Source organism: Salmo trutta, chromosome 37 (genome assembly GCF_901001165.1).
Source record: "Salmo trutta chromosome 37, fSalTru1.1, whole genome shotgun sequence".
NCBI classification, from domain to species: domain Eukaryota; kingdom Metazoa; phylum Chordata; class Actinopteri; order Salmoniformes; family Salmonidae; genus Salmo; species Salmo trutta.
The window spans coordinates 17532511-17550397 of NC_042993.1; the positions used below are offsets into that span (position 1 = coordinate 17532511).

General features: G+C 45.6%; 2 protein-coding genes across 7 annotated transcripts; both read left to right on the top strand.

Annotated features, from left to right (window-relative positions):
- The first annotated feature begins 67 nt into the window (after positions 1-67).
- On the top strand, positions 68-8291 carry LOC115176367 (zinc finger protein 384-like). Of its 5 annotated transcripts, none has more exons than XM_029736348.1 (11): positions 68-525; positions 1261-1325; positions 1455-1647; positions 1734-1853; positions 1955-2121; positions 2314-2408; positions 3251-3475; positions 3917-4084; positions 6545-6623; positions 6753-6911; positions 7087-8291. In XM_029736348.1, the coding sequence occupies exons 2-11, from the start codon at positions 1266-1268 to the stop codon at positions 7462-7464; spliced, it is 1644 nt and encodes a 547-aa protein (XP_029592208.1). In that variant the 5' UTR covers positions 68-525; positions 1261-1265; the 3' UTR covers positions 7465-8291. The 5 variants fall into 5 exon arrangements, with proteins under 5 accessions (XP_029592208.1, XP_029592210.1, XP_029592211.1 ...); XM_029736350.1 differs by having other exon boundaries at positions 2332-2408; XM_029736349.1 differs by lacking the exon at positions 68-525 and adding an exon at positions 552-908.
- A 301-nt stretch (positions 8292-8592) lies between these two features.
- LOC115176366 (guanine nucleotide-binding protein-like 1) lies at positions 8593-16699 on the top strand. Of its 2 annotated transcripts, XM_029736345.1 has the most exons (13): positions 8593-8686; positions 8979-9095; positions 10008-10161; positions 10646-10782; positions 11054-11205; positions 11554-11625; positions 11918-12110; positions 12258-12362; positions 12697-12879; positions 13070-13248; positions 13658-13859; positions 14077-14217; positions 14588-16696. In XM_029736345.1, exons 2-13 carry the CDS (start codon positions 9023-9025, stop codon positions 14851-14853), a joined length of 1857 nt encoding a protein of 618 aa, XP_029592205.1. In that variant the 5' UTR covers positions 8593-8686; positions 8979-9022; the 3' UTR covers positions 14854-16696. The 2 variants fall into 2 exon arrangements, with proteins under 2 accessions (XP_029592205.1, XP_029592207.1); XM_029736347.1 differs by lacking the exons at positions 8593-8686; positions 8979-9095 and adding an exon at positions 9452-9703 and having other exon boundaries at positions 14588-16699.
- The last annotated feature ends 1188 nt before the right edge of the window (positions 16700-17887 follow it).

Here is a 17887-nt window from a genome sequence, read left to right on the forward strand (position 1 = left end):
CGCCCTTATTTGACGGAAGTGTGTTTGTTGATTGCGCTTACAGCGAACACAGACAGAACATTGAGTTACCAAAGATCTTTGACGACACCATGTGGACAGATTGTCACTGTACTTTGGGCTCCAGAGATCTTTCTAGATTAGACTTCTTGTGGGACATTTCAACTTTTTTATGTTTATTACCTTGCAGTAAAATACGCAGAAGGAGAAAATGGCATTGACTTGCGTTTTATACATTTAATAGCAAAGCGATAGTACCAATTTGAAGCTTCAGAAATTAGACCTCATTCGACGGAAATGACATCACCACACATTCAGAGAGCTTCGAGTTGAATCGAGCTTCGAGTTGAATCGACCTTCTTCGAAGGAAGTGCAGCGCAGACAAGCGACTCCATGAGAAAGAAAAAAATAGAAAAAAAGGAGAGAAAAAACTCGTTGAATTTGTAAAATCGGAAAGATTTGAACAGAGTTTTTGAACTGTACCGGGCTACAGGAATACCGTGAAGGGAGAAAGCGCTGTTAGCGCGGGTAAATGCTGTTATTTGTCTTCATAATCATAGTATTTCTCTTTCAATTTGAGCGACTTGCACCCGACGAGTATCTTCTCTGTTTGGACAGCTGGAAGTCTGCGAGATTTTAATTTTTTTTATTCCCTCTCACCTTCAGTTTTTTTTCCCCTCGAATTGTTCGTGTGCTTTGCTCTTTCTATTTCCACAGGCATCGAAGAGAGCGAGAGTCAAGACATTCCTCTCGTGATTTTATTAGAGCGTCTAGCAAGGAATTGAAATGCACTTGCAGCTTAGAACATTGCTAACATAGCAACCTAGACATCGTATGTGTTCGAATTATTGCTTAGCTACATTGTATCACCACCCATCACCAAATGAATGACTTTGAAGGGGAAAACCCATGTAATGGCAAGCTAGCACGGTCCTCCTTCCTATGCTACCACATTCCACCCTAGGCAGCTGAATTACCTAGCAAGTCTTTAACAAGTCATATCATTGTGTAACTCGGGGCATAATTATTGTAATGTATGTCCAAATATTTCAGCTATCTAACCAAATAAAGTACCAACATAGCTACAATTTGTTTCATTAGCTAGGTACCGTATGTGAAGTTACATTTAAATGACTTAAGGTTATTGTCGCCGGTCTCCAAAGATGTCAGTCGGATGTGCAACAATGTAGCCAATTTTGTTAAATTGATGAGTGATTAGCTGTTTGGCCTAGTGGTGATATGGCGGTGTTACTCTCATTGCAGAAATTATGGAGGATTCCCATTTTAACTCGCAGTACTTCTGGTCCCCTGTGCCTGTACAAGGACAGGTAAGTTTAATTAAAAATGTCCGTTTAAAATGTTAAAGTATATTGCAAGTGACACCTTTGGATTGTAGCAATTACTCTTTTTGGAGTTTGGAATTTTGTAACAAGGATTTCTCTCTCTTTCTCTGTCAGATTGAGAACGCCATGTTCCTGAAGCAACTGAAGGACCAGGAGAAGAACACTTTGTTCCCCTCCTCTCATTACCAGACTACCGTGCTCACTGTCCCCAAGCAGGATGGAGAGGGCCAAGGGGGTCACCTACACCCCCCTCACACCCAGAACATCACTGTGGTGCCCGTACCTTCCACTGGTATCATGACAGCAGGTGTGTGTGTCAACTGTTAGTGTAGTATTTATCACACTTTTGCATTGTCTGTTTTGTATCTAATTTACATTCTCCTCTTTCTGCAGCGGGTCTGGTCATCACTACCCCTCAAGGCACACAGCTGGTCTCTCCTGCCTCCTCCTCTCAGTCCTTCGTCTCTGGACATCCCACCACCACCATGATCGTCTCTACACTGCACACTCCAGGTAACACACACACGATTGTCTCCACCCTCCTTTATCCTAACACTGAAAAATACACACTTCACTCACGTACTGTCAAACTCGGACCCACATCTTTCACTTAGACAAGAAACAGGAAGGTGGAACCCCCCAGGTGATCGTCATGCCGACGCCTTCGAAGCGAGGCAGGAAGAAGAAGTCGACACTAGGGAGGGGGCGGCCTGTCGGTGGCCACACCCTCTCTGCCGGAAATGAGGCGTTGATTCTGGCTCACTTGGTGTCGGGAGGGCAGGTGAGACAGTTATCATAGTAACTCCATAGTAACCAAAATAAAACCTATTCCCTCTAAAACAATTCCAGACTAAGCTCAGGCTATTGAATTTCAGACTAAGCAACAAAAAAAGCGCAAATGTAGACTTTTTTACAACAGTGTGCTTTTTTAATATGATGGACGTGATTCTAATGTTTGTGTGACATTTGATAGGTGGTTATGTCTTCGCAGCATTATACAACTGACCCGTACGACCTCGCCAACGAAGACGAGAACCACGGCGGGAAAGACTGCAACAAGACCTACAGGTATGGACCTACGGCATCGCAGAAGGGCCAAAAAGCACCTGCTGTGCTGTGCATCCCCATAGGAATGTAAAGCTGTGGAATGCTTGCACACCCGTATGTCTGTATGTTGTAGATGAGTCAGGACAGAGAGGTTAGACACAGGCTGTGGATGAACACTAGGTGATGCTGGGCACGGGCATTTCTCTCTTTCTCTCTCACAAACCACAGAATGTCTCCACTGCATGCTGTGGCAGCACACACACCTGCTTAAGTATTTCACTATGTGTATGTACCTGCGCTCTGGATCACAATGTGTTTGCTCAGCAACATGGACACACATTCTCTGCCTCCCTCATGCATCCGCCCCACACACGCGCATCCCTGCACACATTGGACACGCACTCCTTCGCCTACTTCTGTCCTCCTTTTTTTCTCTTTCTATCTCTCCTTCATACAATGTTTCCCTACTTTTCAAGCTATCTGTTTGTCTTTCTATTTCTTGCTTCAGCAGAATCTGCTATTTTTCCTGCTGTTTTCACTGATTTCACCCTCTTTCTCTCTTTCCCCTCCCTCTGTCTGCTTTTTCACATCCCTCATCCATTTCATCTGCTCCCTTGTTTTTTGCTTTCTATCCTGTTCTTTTCTCTTGCTCTCTCCCTTTGTTTTCCCCACTTGCTGTCTCATGCTTCACCTTCCTTCCACTATCTTCCTCCCCCTTGCCCATCTCTCATGTCCCTGTCTCTTTGTCCTTGCTTTTTGTATTTTCATCTCTCTGTTTCTCACCTGCTCCTGCCCTCATTTCCTTCATGTCTTCCCATTCTCCCGCTCGTCCTCCCTCCCTTGTCTGTCTCTCTGTCCCGTAGGTGCCGGATGTGTGCGGTGACCTTCTTCAGTAAGTCAGACATGCAGATCCACTCCAAGTCTCACACAGAGGCCAAGCCCCACAAGTGTCCCCACTGCTCCAAGTCATTCGCCAACTCCAGCTACCTGGCCCAGCACATCCGCATCCACAGCGGGGCCAAGCCCTACACCTGCTCCTACTGCCAGAAGTCCTTTAGACAGCTCAGTCACTTACAGCAGCACACACGGTACTGCTCACAGCAGCTCCACCTGACCTGCTCTACCCTACAGGCTTTACCTAGCCTGCCCCTCTCCCCTCCCCTCTATTGGCTGCTTGCACTGTGTGTGTGTGGATGTCTGTGAAAAGGCAAGACGCAGGCCATGTGTGTGAGTGCGCACGATTGTGTGTAGTCTCTACTTCGAGTCCCTCTGTCTCTTGTCTGTCTGTTTGGTGTCCTTACCTCTTCACTGCTGCTTCTCTAGTGTGTACACACACACACACACACACACAATCAGTTTGAAAAAAGTTTGGGTCAGAGTGGAATACTGTTACGTTTTAGAGAAACGTAATTTTTTAGAAGTCATGCACTGAGTAATAGAGGGAGTTTAAGTGTGATTTTCCTATCAATCAAGGTTTAAAGAAAAGCAACACTGTTCTCCCTTCCTCCATCTTCTCTTCTTGCTTCCAGAAACCACACAGAGTCCAAGCCCCACAAGTGTCCCCACTGCACTAAGTCCTTTGCCAACTCCAGCTATCTGGCCCAGCACATCCGCATCCACACAGGGGTGAAACCCTACACCTGCTCTTTCTGTCAGAAGTCCTTCAGACAGCTCAGTCATCTACAGCAGCACAACAGGTGAGGGTGATGTACTACTTACCTGCCCCTTTCTCTGTGGGGGGCTTTCAATAGTACTTTCTCTGTGGGAGCCTTTCAATAGTATTTTCTCTGTGGGGGGCTTTCAATAGTATTTTCTCTGTGGGGGCCTTTCAATAGTATTTTCTCTGTGGGGGGCTTTCAATAGTATTTTCTCTGTGGGGGCCTTTCAATAGTATTTTCTCTGTGGGGGGCTTTCAATAGTATTTTCTCTGTGGGAGCCTTTCAATAGTATTTTTTCTGTGGGGGCCTTTCAATAGTATTTTTTCTGTGGGGGCCTTTCAATAGTATTTTTTCTGTGGGGGCCTTTCAATAGTATTTTCTCTGTGGGGGCCTTTCAATAGTATTTTCTCTGTGGGGGCCTTTCAATAGTATTTTCTCTGTGGGGGCCTTTCAATAGTATTTTCTCTGTGGGGGCCTTTCAATAGTATTTTCTCTGTGGGGGCCTTTCAATAGTATTTCTCTGTGGGGGCCTTTCCATAGTATTTTCTCTGTGGGGGCCTTTCAATAGTATTTTCTCTGTGGGGGCCTTTCAATAGTATTTTCTCTGTGGGGGCCTTTCAATAGTATTTTCTCTGTGGGGGCCTTTCAATAGTATTTTCTCTGTGGGGGCCTTTCAATAGTATTTTCTCTGTGGGGGCCTTTCAATAGTATTTTCTCTGTGGGGGCCTTTCAATAGTATTTTCTTTCTCTGTGGGGGCCTTTCAATAGTATTTTCTTTCTCTGTGGGGGGGCCTCTCAATAGTATTTTCTTTCTCTGTGGGGGGGCCTCTCAATAGATTTTCTTTCTCTGTGGGGGGGCCTCTCAATAGATTTTCTTTCTCTGGGGGGGGCCTCTCAATAGACTTTCTTTCTCTGGGGGGGGCCTCTCAATAGACTAGTCTCTGTTGGGGGGGGGCATCGCAATAGTCTAGTCTCTGTTGAGGGGGGGGGGCATCGCAATAGTCTAGTCTCTGTTGGGGGGGGGGCATCGCAATAGTCTAGTCTCTGTTGGGGGGGGGGCATCGCAATAGTCTAGTCTCTGTTGGGGGGGGGGGCATCGCAATAGTCTAGTCTCTGTTGGGGGGGGGGGGCATCGCAATAGTCTAGTCTCTGTTGGGGGGGGGGGGGCATCGCAATAGTCTAGTCTCTGTTGGGGGGGGGCCTCTCAATAGACTAGTCTCTGTTGGGGGGGGGCATCGCAATAGTCTAGTCTCTGTTGAGGGGGGGGGCATCGCAATAGTCTAGTCTCTGTTGGGGGGGGGGGGGCATCGCAATAGTCTAGTCTCTGTTGAGGGGGGGGGCATCGCAATAGTCTAGTCTCTGTTGGGGGGGGGGGGGGCATCGCAATAGTCTAGTCTCTGTTGGGGGGGGGGGGCATCGCAATAGTCTAGTCTCTGTTGGGGGGGGCATCGCAATAGTCTAGTCTCTGTTGGGGGGGGCCTCTCAATAGACTAGTCTCTGTTGGGGGGGGGCATCGCAATAGTCTAGTCTCTGTTGGGGGGGGGGGGCATCGCAATAGTCTAGTCTCTGTTGAGGGGGGGGGCATCGCAATAGTCTAGTCTCTGTTGGGGGGGGGGGGGGCATCGCAATAGTCTAGTCTCTGTTGGGGGGGGGGGGGCATCGCAATAGTCTAGTCTCTGTTGGGGGGGGGGGCATCGCAATAGCCTAGTCTCTGTTGGGGGGGGGGGGGGGCATCGCAATAGTCTAGTCTCTGTTGGGGGGGGGGGGGGCATCGCAATAGTCTAGTCTCTGTTGGGGGGGGGCATCGCAGTAGTCTAGTCTCTGTTGGGGGGGGGGCATCGCATAGTCTAGTCTCTGTTGGGGGGGGGCATCGCAATAGTCTAGTCTCTGTTGGGGGGGGGCATCGCAATAGTCTAGTCTCTGTTGGGGGGGGGGCATCGCAATAGTCTAGTCTCTGTTGGGGGGGGGGGCATCGCAATAGTCTAGTCTCTGTTGGGGGGGGGCATCGCAATAGTCTAGTCTCTGTTGGGGGGGGGGGCATCGCAATAGTCTAGTCTCTGTTGGGGGGGGGGCATCGCAATAGTCTAGTCTCTGTTGGGGGGGGGGGGGCATCGCAATAGTCTAGTCTCTGTTGGGGGGGGGGGGCATCGCAATAGTCTAGTCTCTGTTGGGGGGGGGGGCATCGCAATAGTCTAGTCTCTGTTGGGGGGGGGGGCATCGCAATAGTCTAGTCTCTGTTTGGGGGGGGGCATCGCAATAGTCTAGTCTCTGTTGGGGGGGGGCATCGCAATAGTCTAGTCTCTGTTGGGGGGGGGGCATCGCAATAGTCTAGTCTCTGTTGGGGGGGGGGGGGCATCGCAATAGTCTAGTCTCTGTTGGGGGGGGGGCATCGCAATAGTCTACAGTGGTTTCATCTCACTCATCTGTAATGGTGTGGATCACAGGATAGCTGAAAGGAGAATATGGAGGGCCATTTACATTTCTCCCATGCTTCTGTAGGATCCACACAGGAGACAGGCCTTATAAGTGTGTTCATCCGGGCTGTGAGAAATCCTTCACACAACTCTCCAACCTACAGGTGACTACTATCCCTTTTATTTGGTTTTTATTCCCAGTGGTGAAAGCTCATTAACACTGACCCTTAGTAGTTACAGCCTTACAAATACCCATTTGAAGATGAGTCCTGAACGGTTCTGTTCTGTTCCAGTCCCACAGACGGCAGCACAACAAGGACAAACCCTTCAAGTGCACCAACTGTAACCGTGGTTACACGGACGCGGCCAGTCTGGAAGTCCACCTGTCCACTCACACGGTCAAACACGCCAAGCTCTACTCCTGTGGCCTATGCAACCGCACATACACCTCTGTAAGAGAAACACCACTTTTAAGGCACCCAGCATGTAGTAGTCGCAGACCTTTAACTTTCAACAGACATTTTCACAGGCTTCAGACAGTGTGCATGTATAGTGCATGTCTGTGCATAGTGTGTGTTGGTGCACACTTGTCAACTCTCGCTCTAACCCTCTGTATTCTATTCTCAGGAGACGTACCTGGTGAAACACTTGCAGAAACACAACTCAGACCCGCTCACTGCAGCGGCAGTCGCTGCTACACAGCACTCTCAGCAGAACCAAAGCCATACCCAGAACCAGGGAGGTTCTCAAGGCCGAGGAGAGGACACCGATAGTGGAGCAGGCCGAGCCGGAGGACAAGGTGGAGATCATGGACAAGGACAAAACCAGGGTAGCTACTCTCAGGCAGAGACGGCATCCTGCCCCTTTGACCTGCACCAGTATAAGACAGTCGCTGCAGGGGACATCCAGTTCAAAACAGTCAGCGTGGCGGACCTAGCGACCCACAAGGACCTCTGTCTCACCGTGGCTACCTCCACCATTCAGGTGGAGCACCTAAACTCATAGGGGTGGGAGGGAAGAGTGGTAGAGACTGAGAGAAACTGGAGGAGGCCTATGGACAGACTGGATAAAAGCAATAGAGGGGATATAGGAAGATGTGACTGTGCCTGAAAGGTGGGTAATGGAAGAGGAAGTCAAGAGATGTTCGAACAGAGATGGAGGACTTTTTGTACTTTTTTGTACTCGTTTCTCACTTTTATTTCATTTTGCCAATGTTGAGTTTGTGTTTTTGTACTCTTATAATGAATGGCTAGTGTATCCTGTTGGTAAAGGAGTGTTTCTCTGTCCGTCACTGCAATGGTGTGGAAGAGAGACGAAAAAATGACAGATCAATGAGTGAAGAGATGTTTTCTCTTTTTTTTTATCCTTGAACTCCATACGAACACAACTTTGATTGTGGTCACGTCTGAAGTGTATAACTAAAACTAACAGAGAATTGTTAAGGTACGTTTTTCTACTTTCCCACAGATACTATCAGGTTTTGACTCCATCATCATTGTCATGATGGTTACTGTAATCTACCTTGTAAAATGTGCTCACAGATCTTTTTCACTGAAAAAAGGGAAGTAGGCTCTGTTTTGAAAAAAGGCCTGCAAAAGTATATATTGATATACATACCAGTGTATTTGTGTGTGCGTGTTAAAAATAAATGTATAATCTATACTATATTACACTTTGATATTTAGCCTCAGTCCACAAGCCAATCAGAGTCCTGTTTACCTCACATGACCCTGTAAGAACTGGGAAGTGAATGTGATCAGCTGGTACTTGTTCTATGTAATCCTTGTCATATTTATTTTGTGTCCTAAGAATATCATTGTTATCCAAATATATTCTGACTATACTTCCACTACTGTTATACAAAAGTGTATTACCTTTACAGACTGATACATATGAAAATAGTGTTTTCCCTTATCAAACAAAAACCTCACTGAAATCCAACAATTTGCCTTCCTGTAACACATTGTGCACTTGCAGTAATGATAAAGATTAACGTTTGAAGATCGCCTATGTTGGAAAGGGTGAGATGCTGCTGTTTAATTATTGTAACCACAGAGGTATTAGTTTGAATGTCACATTTGAATATGACTGCTGTAGACGCAAATTTGCCCCGATGCATGTAAGGACTTGGCAGTGTCGATTGCCTCTGTCGAGTAAACGCTTGATTCATTGATCTGCTGTAGTGTGATGTGTCACGCAAATAACACGTGTCGTGAACAACATTAGCGTGAGTAATAATAGTGGAATTGGAGGTTTACTATACCATTTTTTAAATGATTTTTTTCCTATCCATATTAACTTGCTATGCCTTATCAGACAAGGATTCAAAAGCATGACATTGACTTTGTTTAAAAAATAAGTAAATATAAACTGTAAAATAACATGTATTACCATTGAATGGTTTTTCAACTTAGTCAACATTTTCTCTGCAGTGCCGGATGGCGTCGGGTGGGTGAAAAGTGTAGGAGTCGAGAAACTTCATGATAGTAAATAACGACGTTACTGTATTTCTGCCTTAGCTACCAGAAACCCACACTACGAAACTGTAATTTGTCATTCAAACATGCCTCGGAAAAAGCCATTCAGCACCAAACAGAAGAAGAAACAGATGCAAGTGAAACGGGAAAGAAAGAGAGGTAACGTGAGCTGCAATGACAGAAAGTGTGCGTGCCGAAAATGCTAACGTTAGCTAGCTTTTAATTTTACTAACTTGTAACGTTACGTGGAGAGTTGAGTAACTTGGCTAGTTAGCTGTCTGCTTTCAGGAACAACAACACTATGTCATGTTGCCCGATATATTTCTACGAATTAGGTACAATTAAAGAATAGGGACGTCATGTTTTTGCCATAACGTGCATATCTTGTGTATTTGGGTCTTTCCAGCAAACGTTAGCTACTTTGCTTGCTAGCTAGTACCTTGCTTGCTAGCTAAGGAGGTGACGACGTTACAGAGCTACCATGTGTGTGACCTTATCGCTCAATTGTATTGCTGGCGTCATTGATGGGGCTGAAGTGGAAAAGTATTGATGCACAGAAATCAGCATCACTGTACTACACTGGTATTGTTTTCACTTTGTGTAAGCTCTACTGCGCAGACTCGCTATCAAATGATGTAATAGGAAAGCTAAGCTATCCCAAATTGAGTGTATAACGAAAGGTGTTGGAGATCACATACCTACACTCTACAGCTAGTAATGAAAATATATTTGTTATGAAAACATCCACTGTCGATTTATTACATAAGGTTAGTATTGAGACGATTACTAAATGTATAGATAGCTATGTGTTATGCAATGTAGATAGCATATATGTAAAAGTATGTGCACTCGATTCTAAAGTAGAACGTAGTGGAATGTGGTCTTTGTTTGGTACCAAGTGCTGACGTAGAGGCTAGTTTTCATTCTGTCCTCTGTATGTTTGTGTCCCAAATAGCGCCCTATCCCCTATATATAGTGCACAACAAAAAGTTGTGCCCTATATAGGGAATATGGTGCCATTTGGGAAGGGTTCAATGTAAGCCTCTGATTATGATGACCTCTCCTCCTCAGGTGAGCCAGGTTCAGGGCCCAGCAGCCGTAATGCCAGTGTGGAGCGGGGGATGGACAGGGAGAGGCAGTCAGACACCTCAGATAGCGAAACCACAGATGTCAGGAGGATAAACCAGCAGCCTGGCATCAGGGAGGGCAGATACGATCCCAATAGGTGAGTTACCAATACATTAGCATAGGTAATGCTTAGCTCTGGCCCAGGGGATTACACGTGGCTTACTGATGTAGACGCTGAGCAAGCCACACGTAACACCTGGGACCAGAGCTAAGGTAATACTGTACATCACCTGCAATGAAACCAAACACAAAGACGGGTGTGTTATTGCTGGGCTTGAACAAAAGGGTTAATGGAAAAGATTAGTTAGAGCTATGTCTGTAGATATTTAAAGTAAGAGGCCGAAAAATACTAAATAATTAAATGAGAACATGTTACTGTAGGAATCCGGAACCATGAGCAAACAACTTTGACAGAGGTCAATGGTAAATTGCAAAAACTGCTGTTGTCAGAACAAACACCCACGTCACACACACCTGATATTCATGACTCTGCACACAGATGCTTTTGTGTCCTTCACACACTCACCCTGCCCAATTTCCCCCTTCTACACACAGCTATACTCATCTCTCTGTCCATTCAGGTTCCGTCTGCACTTTGAGAAGGAGAGCAGAGAGGAGGTGGAGAGGAGGAAGAAGCTTGCCAGAGAGAAGGTTCTGGACCAGATGTTAGACAAAGACCTGGAAGTTGACATCAGCGACATATACCCCACAGAAAAAGGTCAGCGCTCCTTGACCCTGAGCCTCACAACAACCTCTTAATGCTGTTAAATAAAATGGCACCCTATTCCTTATTTAGTACACTCATTTTGACCTAAGCTATATGTGCTCTGGTCGAAGTAGTACACTATAGGGTGTGATTTGGTACGTAACCTGTACCCTGAGCCTCTCAATGCTGTTAAATAAAGACCCACTCTAGTGGGAGTTTTGACATGGTCTTTTCACTTTGTGTCAATGCTTGACATATCTGTGCCACTGACCTCCAATCTCAGGTCTTGAGTTTCCGCGGCGACCTCCATGGAACTATGGGATGAATCGTGAGGAGCTGCTGAGGAAAGAAGAGAAGTCATACCGGGAATATCTGAATGACCTGCACTCCAGAAACCCACCTGGATCCCTCAGCCACTTTGAGCACAACCTGGAGGTGAGGAAACGATATATTCAGAACCCTTTATACACCCTTTATAAATGCTCTTCAGGGCGGTGGTAGCCTTGAGGTTAGTGACCGGCTAGTTACGGGGGGTGTATTGTGTCAGCAGAAAGGTCCATTTTGATGCATAAATAAAGAGCTATTAATTCTACAATATTCTATAAACTTGAATGAATCCTTTAAAAACCACCTCTTTCTCTGACACTGAGCAAAATCTAGGGTAGGCAAAACCTTCATATACTCTTCATATAACTTTACACTTTCCCTTCATCTCTCCCCCTCTTCATCTCTCCCCCTCTTCATCTCTCCCCCTCTTCATCTCTCCCCCTCTCTTTCTGTCAGACGTGGAGACAGTTGTGGAGAGTGTTGGAGATGTCCGATGTGATCCTGCTCATCGTGGACATCAGGCACCCGGTGGGTAATCTCTTTAAAACTCCTACTGTCATTATCTGCTACTAGTCATGTACCATAGTATCAGTATCAACTTACTACTGTCACCATGATAATGTAATTAATAGTCACTATTATGATGTCATTATGCGTTGAACCATATGGTGAAATGCATACATAGAGTATCCACCAGGTGGAGCCACAGACAGGGTAAGTTATACATGGTCAGTACCAGTTTATAAGTCGTTTGCCAGACCAAGCATGCATGTCTTAATGAATGTGTTCTGAGTGTTCCTGGTGTGTCTCTCCCATGTAGGTGCTGCAGTTTCCCCCAGCGCTGTACCACTACATCACTGGGGAGCTGCAGAAGCAGGTGGTGGTGGTGCTGAACAAAGCTGACCTGTGTCCCCCTCCCCTGGTGCTGGCCTGGACACACTACCTCCAGACACAGTTCCCCCACCTCCACTGTGTCTGCTTCACATCACACCCCGGCCAGCCATACAGCACAGGTGGGTGGGAGTGAGGGTGGTTGTACTGGAGTGAAAGTGCCACACAAGAGGAGAGACAATGATGAGAGCTGATTGGTGATGTTGAACTGTGTACTTGATCACCAGGATAACCTATTGCACTGTCTGTATCTGTCTCTGTGACTCTAGTGCTTCAGAAGAAGAGGATGAGAAAAAAGGGTACATGTGGGTGGGGACATGCTGGAGGCCCCACCCACATCCTGAAGGCGTGTCAGGAAATCACAGCAGGAAAAGGTGAAAGGGACACACCCACCTGGGTGGCTTAGTACCTATTTCACACATGTATTGCTAACCATGCAAGTCTGTAATGACTTGATGCTTTGGCCAGATACTTTCCATAGCATAGCTAATTACTGTTGAATGGAGGATTGATGTCTTCATACAAAGATGTGTGGGTGCATGGTTGTAAGGGTATATCATAGAAGAACCAACACTGAATGGAAGTAGTCTTAAAATAGGCTGAAGACAAGTAAGGCTGCTTCCCGATTCTCCACTTTTTTTTCCAGCAGTGTGCAGAATGATTGGCTGTAGGGAGTGTTCACCATTGTTACCCCCCACCCCCTTGTAGTGGACCTGTCCAGCTGGGAGAAGAAGATCCAGAGAGATGCGGTTGCTATGGGACCAGAGGGAGAGCAGTCAGAGGAGGGGGTGGACTCTGTGCTAGTGGAGCACCAGAGTGATGTTGCCATGGAGATGAGCAGCCCCTCCCAGGAGCTGTATAAAGATGGCGTGCTCACGCTGGGATGTATAGGTGAGCGGCCATGTTGGAAGCTTGCTTTCCTACCTCCAAATCAATAATCTGTCGTGACTGATTAGTAACTTGATAAATGTTATGCTTGTGTACCTCAAAGCTTTGTTCCCCCACCAACCCCCTCTGGCATTCAGAAATGTCTACTACAAAGGGAATATGAATATACGTGTCTCTCTCCCTCCCTCCCTAGGCTTCCCTAACGTGGGGAAGTCATCAGTATTGAACAGTCTGGTAGGTAGGAAGGTGGTGAGTGTGTCTCGAACCCCCGGCCACACCAAATACTTCCAGACCTACTACCTCACACCCACTGTCAAACTGTGTGACTGCCCTGGACTGGTCTTCCCTTCACTAGTCAACAAACAACTACAGGTAACTGAGAGGAGGGAGTGAGTAGGGTGTAAGTGTGTATGTATGTCTGTGCACAATGTCCTCCCATTCCCTTAGAATCCCAGGTCTAATCACTTTTTGGTGACAGCCTGTGAAGGAAATGTCTTGGAGAATAGAAGAATAAATGATATTCCCTCTGGCCATTTGAAGGCTGTAGCACTGTACCAATCCATACCACTTTTAAGTCTCAACTACTGCGGAGAGATTTGTGTATAAAAGCAATCATTACCCGTCAACCCTTTTCAAACTTTTTCTCAACTGTTTTCCCCCCCCCCTATCTTTCTCATCATGCTTTACTGTTTCTAAACACTTTTCCTCCATATATTTGTATCTACACCTCTTCCTCCATCTCCCCATCTCACCCTCCTCTTCTCTGCCCCTTTCTCCCTAGATCCTAGCTGGTATCTACCCAGTGTCTCAGCTGCAGGAGCCCTACAGTTCTGTGGGTTATCTGTGTGAGCGGACCCCCTTCCTGTCGGTGCTCAAGCTCCGGCACCCCAGCGTGGAGGGCCCACAGCATGCACCCAAGGGGGGGGAGAAGGAGAGGGAGCAGGGGCCCGAGCACAGCTGGACAGCCTGGGACGTGTGTGAGGGTAAGGACCACCTCCAGTCTGGCTCTAGAACCTCTGGTCTGGTTCTAAACTGTTGAAACATGACCTCTTGTCTGGATGTCAGGGAGACATTTGGGAAATTCTCAGGAACAGTTGAAATTATAATACAATAACAATTTATCGATTTTTGTTTTCTCTCCCTACGTCTCTTTCTTGTTCTCTCTCTTCTCTCATCTCTCTCTTTCTGTCTGTCTCACAGCCTGGGCAGAGAGGAGGGGTTATAAGACAGCGAAGGCAGCTCGTAACGACGTGTATCGGGCGGCTAACAGTCTGCTGCGGCTGGCCGTTGACGGCAGGCTGTGTCTGTGCCTCAGACCACCTGCATACAACGATCAGAGAGGTCAGTACACAGGTCATACAACGATCAGAGAGGTCAGTACACAGGTCATACAACGATCAGAGAGGTCAGTACACAGGTCATACAATGATCAGAGAGGTCATAGACCGGTCTTGACAAACAGTGAGGCATCAGGCATATCACTATATCACTACTCTACAGACAACCAGAGACTCATATTTAAAAGGGCAGACAGACACGCAGGGGAAGGTCAAATCCCAGCAGGGGAGCTACTGCGCACAGCTGATGTTCATGTTGATCTGGCTTCTGTCCTTTAAACTGATGACTGGGGCTTTGTACAAACAAAACATGAAGAAAAGGGTTTATTTGATTGATTGATTAATTATTCAACTAATGGATTTGCGCTATACAGAGCAGTGGGAGTCCCACCCAGACCTGGCAGAGATCATCGCTCTACAGGGACGGAGGGAAGAGGAGGGGGCAGGAGAGAGGGATGAGGAGGAGGAGGGAGAGTCCAGCTCTGAGCCAGAGGAGGAGAGGGATAGGGACGCTGATGATGATGAGGATGGTGATGATGAAGATGAAGTGTTTGGACACCCGGCAGTGAAGGAGAGGAAGGGGCCAACCAGCCTCACAGTCAACATGTTCGATGTCCTCCGGGAAAACGAGTGCGAGTGAGGGCGAAGGGAAGAAATAATGAATTTAAAAAACAAAGTGCTTGATCTCTCCCTCTACACTCACTGCACCTTCATTCCATTTTCCTTTCCTTGACTTGCATTCCTTTAACATTCTGACTCAACTCTTCTTTCCTCTACTCTCTCTCTCCCCTCCCCCTCCCCCTCCCAGAGGTTACTAAAAGCACTCTGATATTGTATAAAACATTTTCATTTCTCCATGCTGTGCCTCTGCTCTGCTTGTACACCCATGCAGCTGTACTTAGACTGCATTTAGACAGGCAGCCCAATTCTGATATTTTTTTCTACTAATTGTTCTTTTGACTAATCACATCCTATCTTTATCACAGCTGATTGGTCAAAAGGCCAATTGGTGAAGGAAAGATCAGAATTGGGCTGCCTGTCTAAACTATTGTAGGATTACATTTGGTTTGGCTTTTATCATTTTCCTGCATGTAGGATTTTACTATTATTATTTCCCTTAAAGCTGGTAGGGGCATTGTGGTTTATTAATCATTGATTGGTTTTCAATCTGTTTATTGATAAGTGGCCTCACAGCTGAGATGCCAAAGGTCAGATAAGGTCATTAGACCCTAGAAATGGAATGGCTTGAACTGTGACAGGGTTATGGATTCCACCTCATGTTGACGGTCACACAGTCAAAACGGGGATTAGACAGTGATGATGTCATCCACATGGGACTACTATTTGGCTGCCAGTGCAGATTTATGACATCACTGTCTAATCCTGGTTGAGTTCACTGATTTCACTGATAGTACTTCGGTAGGGTGGGGATGTGTGGAATTCAGCATTCCATGCTGCTTTCAGTGGTAATAATCATTGTTGAACCCATTTTATATGGTTCTACCCAATTCAGTGTTATATTTGAGTGTCTACTAGGGGCAGTGTTCTTCAGTCCTGGTGCAGGAGACTCACAGTATTGGACTGAAACAAAAGCCTACACACCTTGTGGGTCCCCAGGACCAGGCTTGAAAACATCTGATTTAAGTTTAAAGACCTGTTGTTGTGGACTATATATATAGTGTTTGAACTACTTCAGAAGAAAACTGTCAGAATTTGCTGTTACAGAGAGCCACTCAAGTGCAGCACTGTATCATGCAACGCTGACTGACTGACTCACTTGAGAGTTTGGCCACCAAAAAGCACTCTGATCTGAGATAGTATCACATGGTTCCATAGCAGCCAATATCAACCAATACAGTAACGGTCCTGTTAATGATCCTAAATTATGCCAGCTATGCAAACCAGCTGAGTAGCTAGAATTTAGAATGAGAGTCTAAATACTGGAAGAATGGAACAGCATTACTGTTGGTCAAACCTCTGTCTCTATCTCTCTATGGCTCTGTTCTAATGTTACAGTGTGTCAGGGCTGGATTATAGTGTGCTGTTGCCTACTGTTGTACCTCATTGTTCCTGTTCTACTGTATTACATGTCACTCTGAGGGAACACTACTGCACAGTGCTGTGTTACCATGTAACAACATGCACTGTTCTGCTCTATACCAATGGCACACTAAGGCCATTCCTTTTTCCTGTCTGTGTGACTGATTAGGAAAAACTCTGGGCCGTAGTGTGTCTAAGCAACAACTAGGGACCCAGCAGTGTTTTTCCTACCCACGTGACCAGGAAAAACTCCTGTCCATAATACACACCACTCTGGTTTCCGATATGGAGATAGATGTGTTCATGCTCTTTGTTTCAATGATTAAAACAGACTTGTACGTGAGTGTTTAGATTGTGTATTTGCTGCATTCTTTATTTCATTCCTGGTATGCTCAAATGACAATGAACTGGACTGCTCTCTGCAATAAAGATAATCCATGGAACAAGGTCTGTCTGTCTTTTAACGACAGGCTCTTTCTTCACATAGGATTTACTTTAGCAATCCTATAAGCGGCAATCTGGGATTGGTATATACATTTTTGGACTTTTAAATAAATTATTAATAGTCATTGATTCTTGATGAATATAATGTATTAATGCCTAATGAGATTATTTCAACTGTTTTACCCCATCCCTTAACAAGCAAGTGTCCACATACTTTTGGCCATGTAGTGTATTATTGTACCATAATATTACGCCATCAAGATTCGGTATAGAATGTGTGGTAACACATCCTGACTCATGCACTCTCTAATTGTCCAAATTGTCAATGGTCAGATCGTCTTTAGGATTGATATTTATATTCATCTCAGAGGAAATAGATTATAAATTGTCATTACTCAACATTACATGTTATTGCAAGGATTACCAACTTGTTTCAGCCGCAGGATGATTTTTAAATAATTACAAATAATTTGTAGATGACAAATTGACCCTAAGAAGCTCAAACATATATTTCAGTAAAACATTTCAAACCTTGCTTATAGTTGTATACGATCACACGTGTATCTCTCTGTTATGCATGGGAATACTGGGGAACAGACTTCCAAAAATGTAAATCACTTGGAGCTGATTTCCTGGTGTTTTTACAATCCTTCATGTTCAACGATGAAAATAAATAATAATATTTCTGAGAAAAATTGGGGGGCCAAATTCGGCCACCAGCTGGGGGACCCTATGTAGGCTATCATGTTGAAGCAGACAGTCATCTTCTGAATCATCCTCCACACTCTCGTCATAGACGCCCATACCGTCTCTCTTGGCAGTGGCAGCATCCCAAATGGCACCCTATTCCCTATATAGTAGTGCACTATACAGTTTGTGTATCTGAGTGCATTGGTTATCTATTTCATCACTGTTCATTTCATCCCTCCAGTGGCTTAATACCACAGATGATCTGGAATGGTTTCTGTCCATCTGATCGACACCCCAAACTATTCACAGCCTGATTACCAGGGAACTACAACCTGTATGGTAGCAATTATACCGTCACATAGAAAAGCAGCCTTGAGATTTACTAGTGCATGACACCATAAATATAAAAACTGTTAATTAAATTCTGGTGTGTCAAAAGAATTTACTGCCAGCAGTATGTGTTGGTCGCGCCAGTAATGCCCATGTGGTTTGAGTTAGAG

Coding starts and splice junctions, on each gene's coding strand:
- LOC115176367 (XM_029736348.1), top strand. CDS start 1,266: ATGGAGGATTCCCATTTTAACTCGCAGTACTTCTGGTCCCCTGTGCCT. Junction 4,085..6,544: donor CATCTACAGCAGCACAACAG/GTGAGGGTGATG, acceptor ATGCTTCTGTAG/GATCCACACAGGAGACAGGC. Junction 6,624..6,752: donor CACAACTCTCCAACCTACAG/GTGACTACTATC, acceptor GTTCTGTTCCAG/TCCCACAGACGGCAGCACAA.
- LOC115176366 (XM_029736345.1), top strand. CDS start 9,023: ATGCCTCGGAAAAAGCCATTCAGCACCAAACAGAAGAAGAAACAGATG. Junction 12,111..12,257: donor CGGCCAGCCATACAGCACAG/GTGGGTGGGAGT, acceptor CTGTGACTCTAG/TGCTTCAGAAGAAGAGGATG. Junction 12,880..13,069: donor GCTCACGCTGGGATGTATAG/GTGAGCGGCCAT, acceptor CTCCCTCCCTAG/GCTTCCCTAACGTGGGGAAG.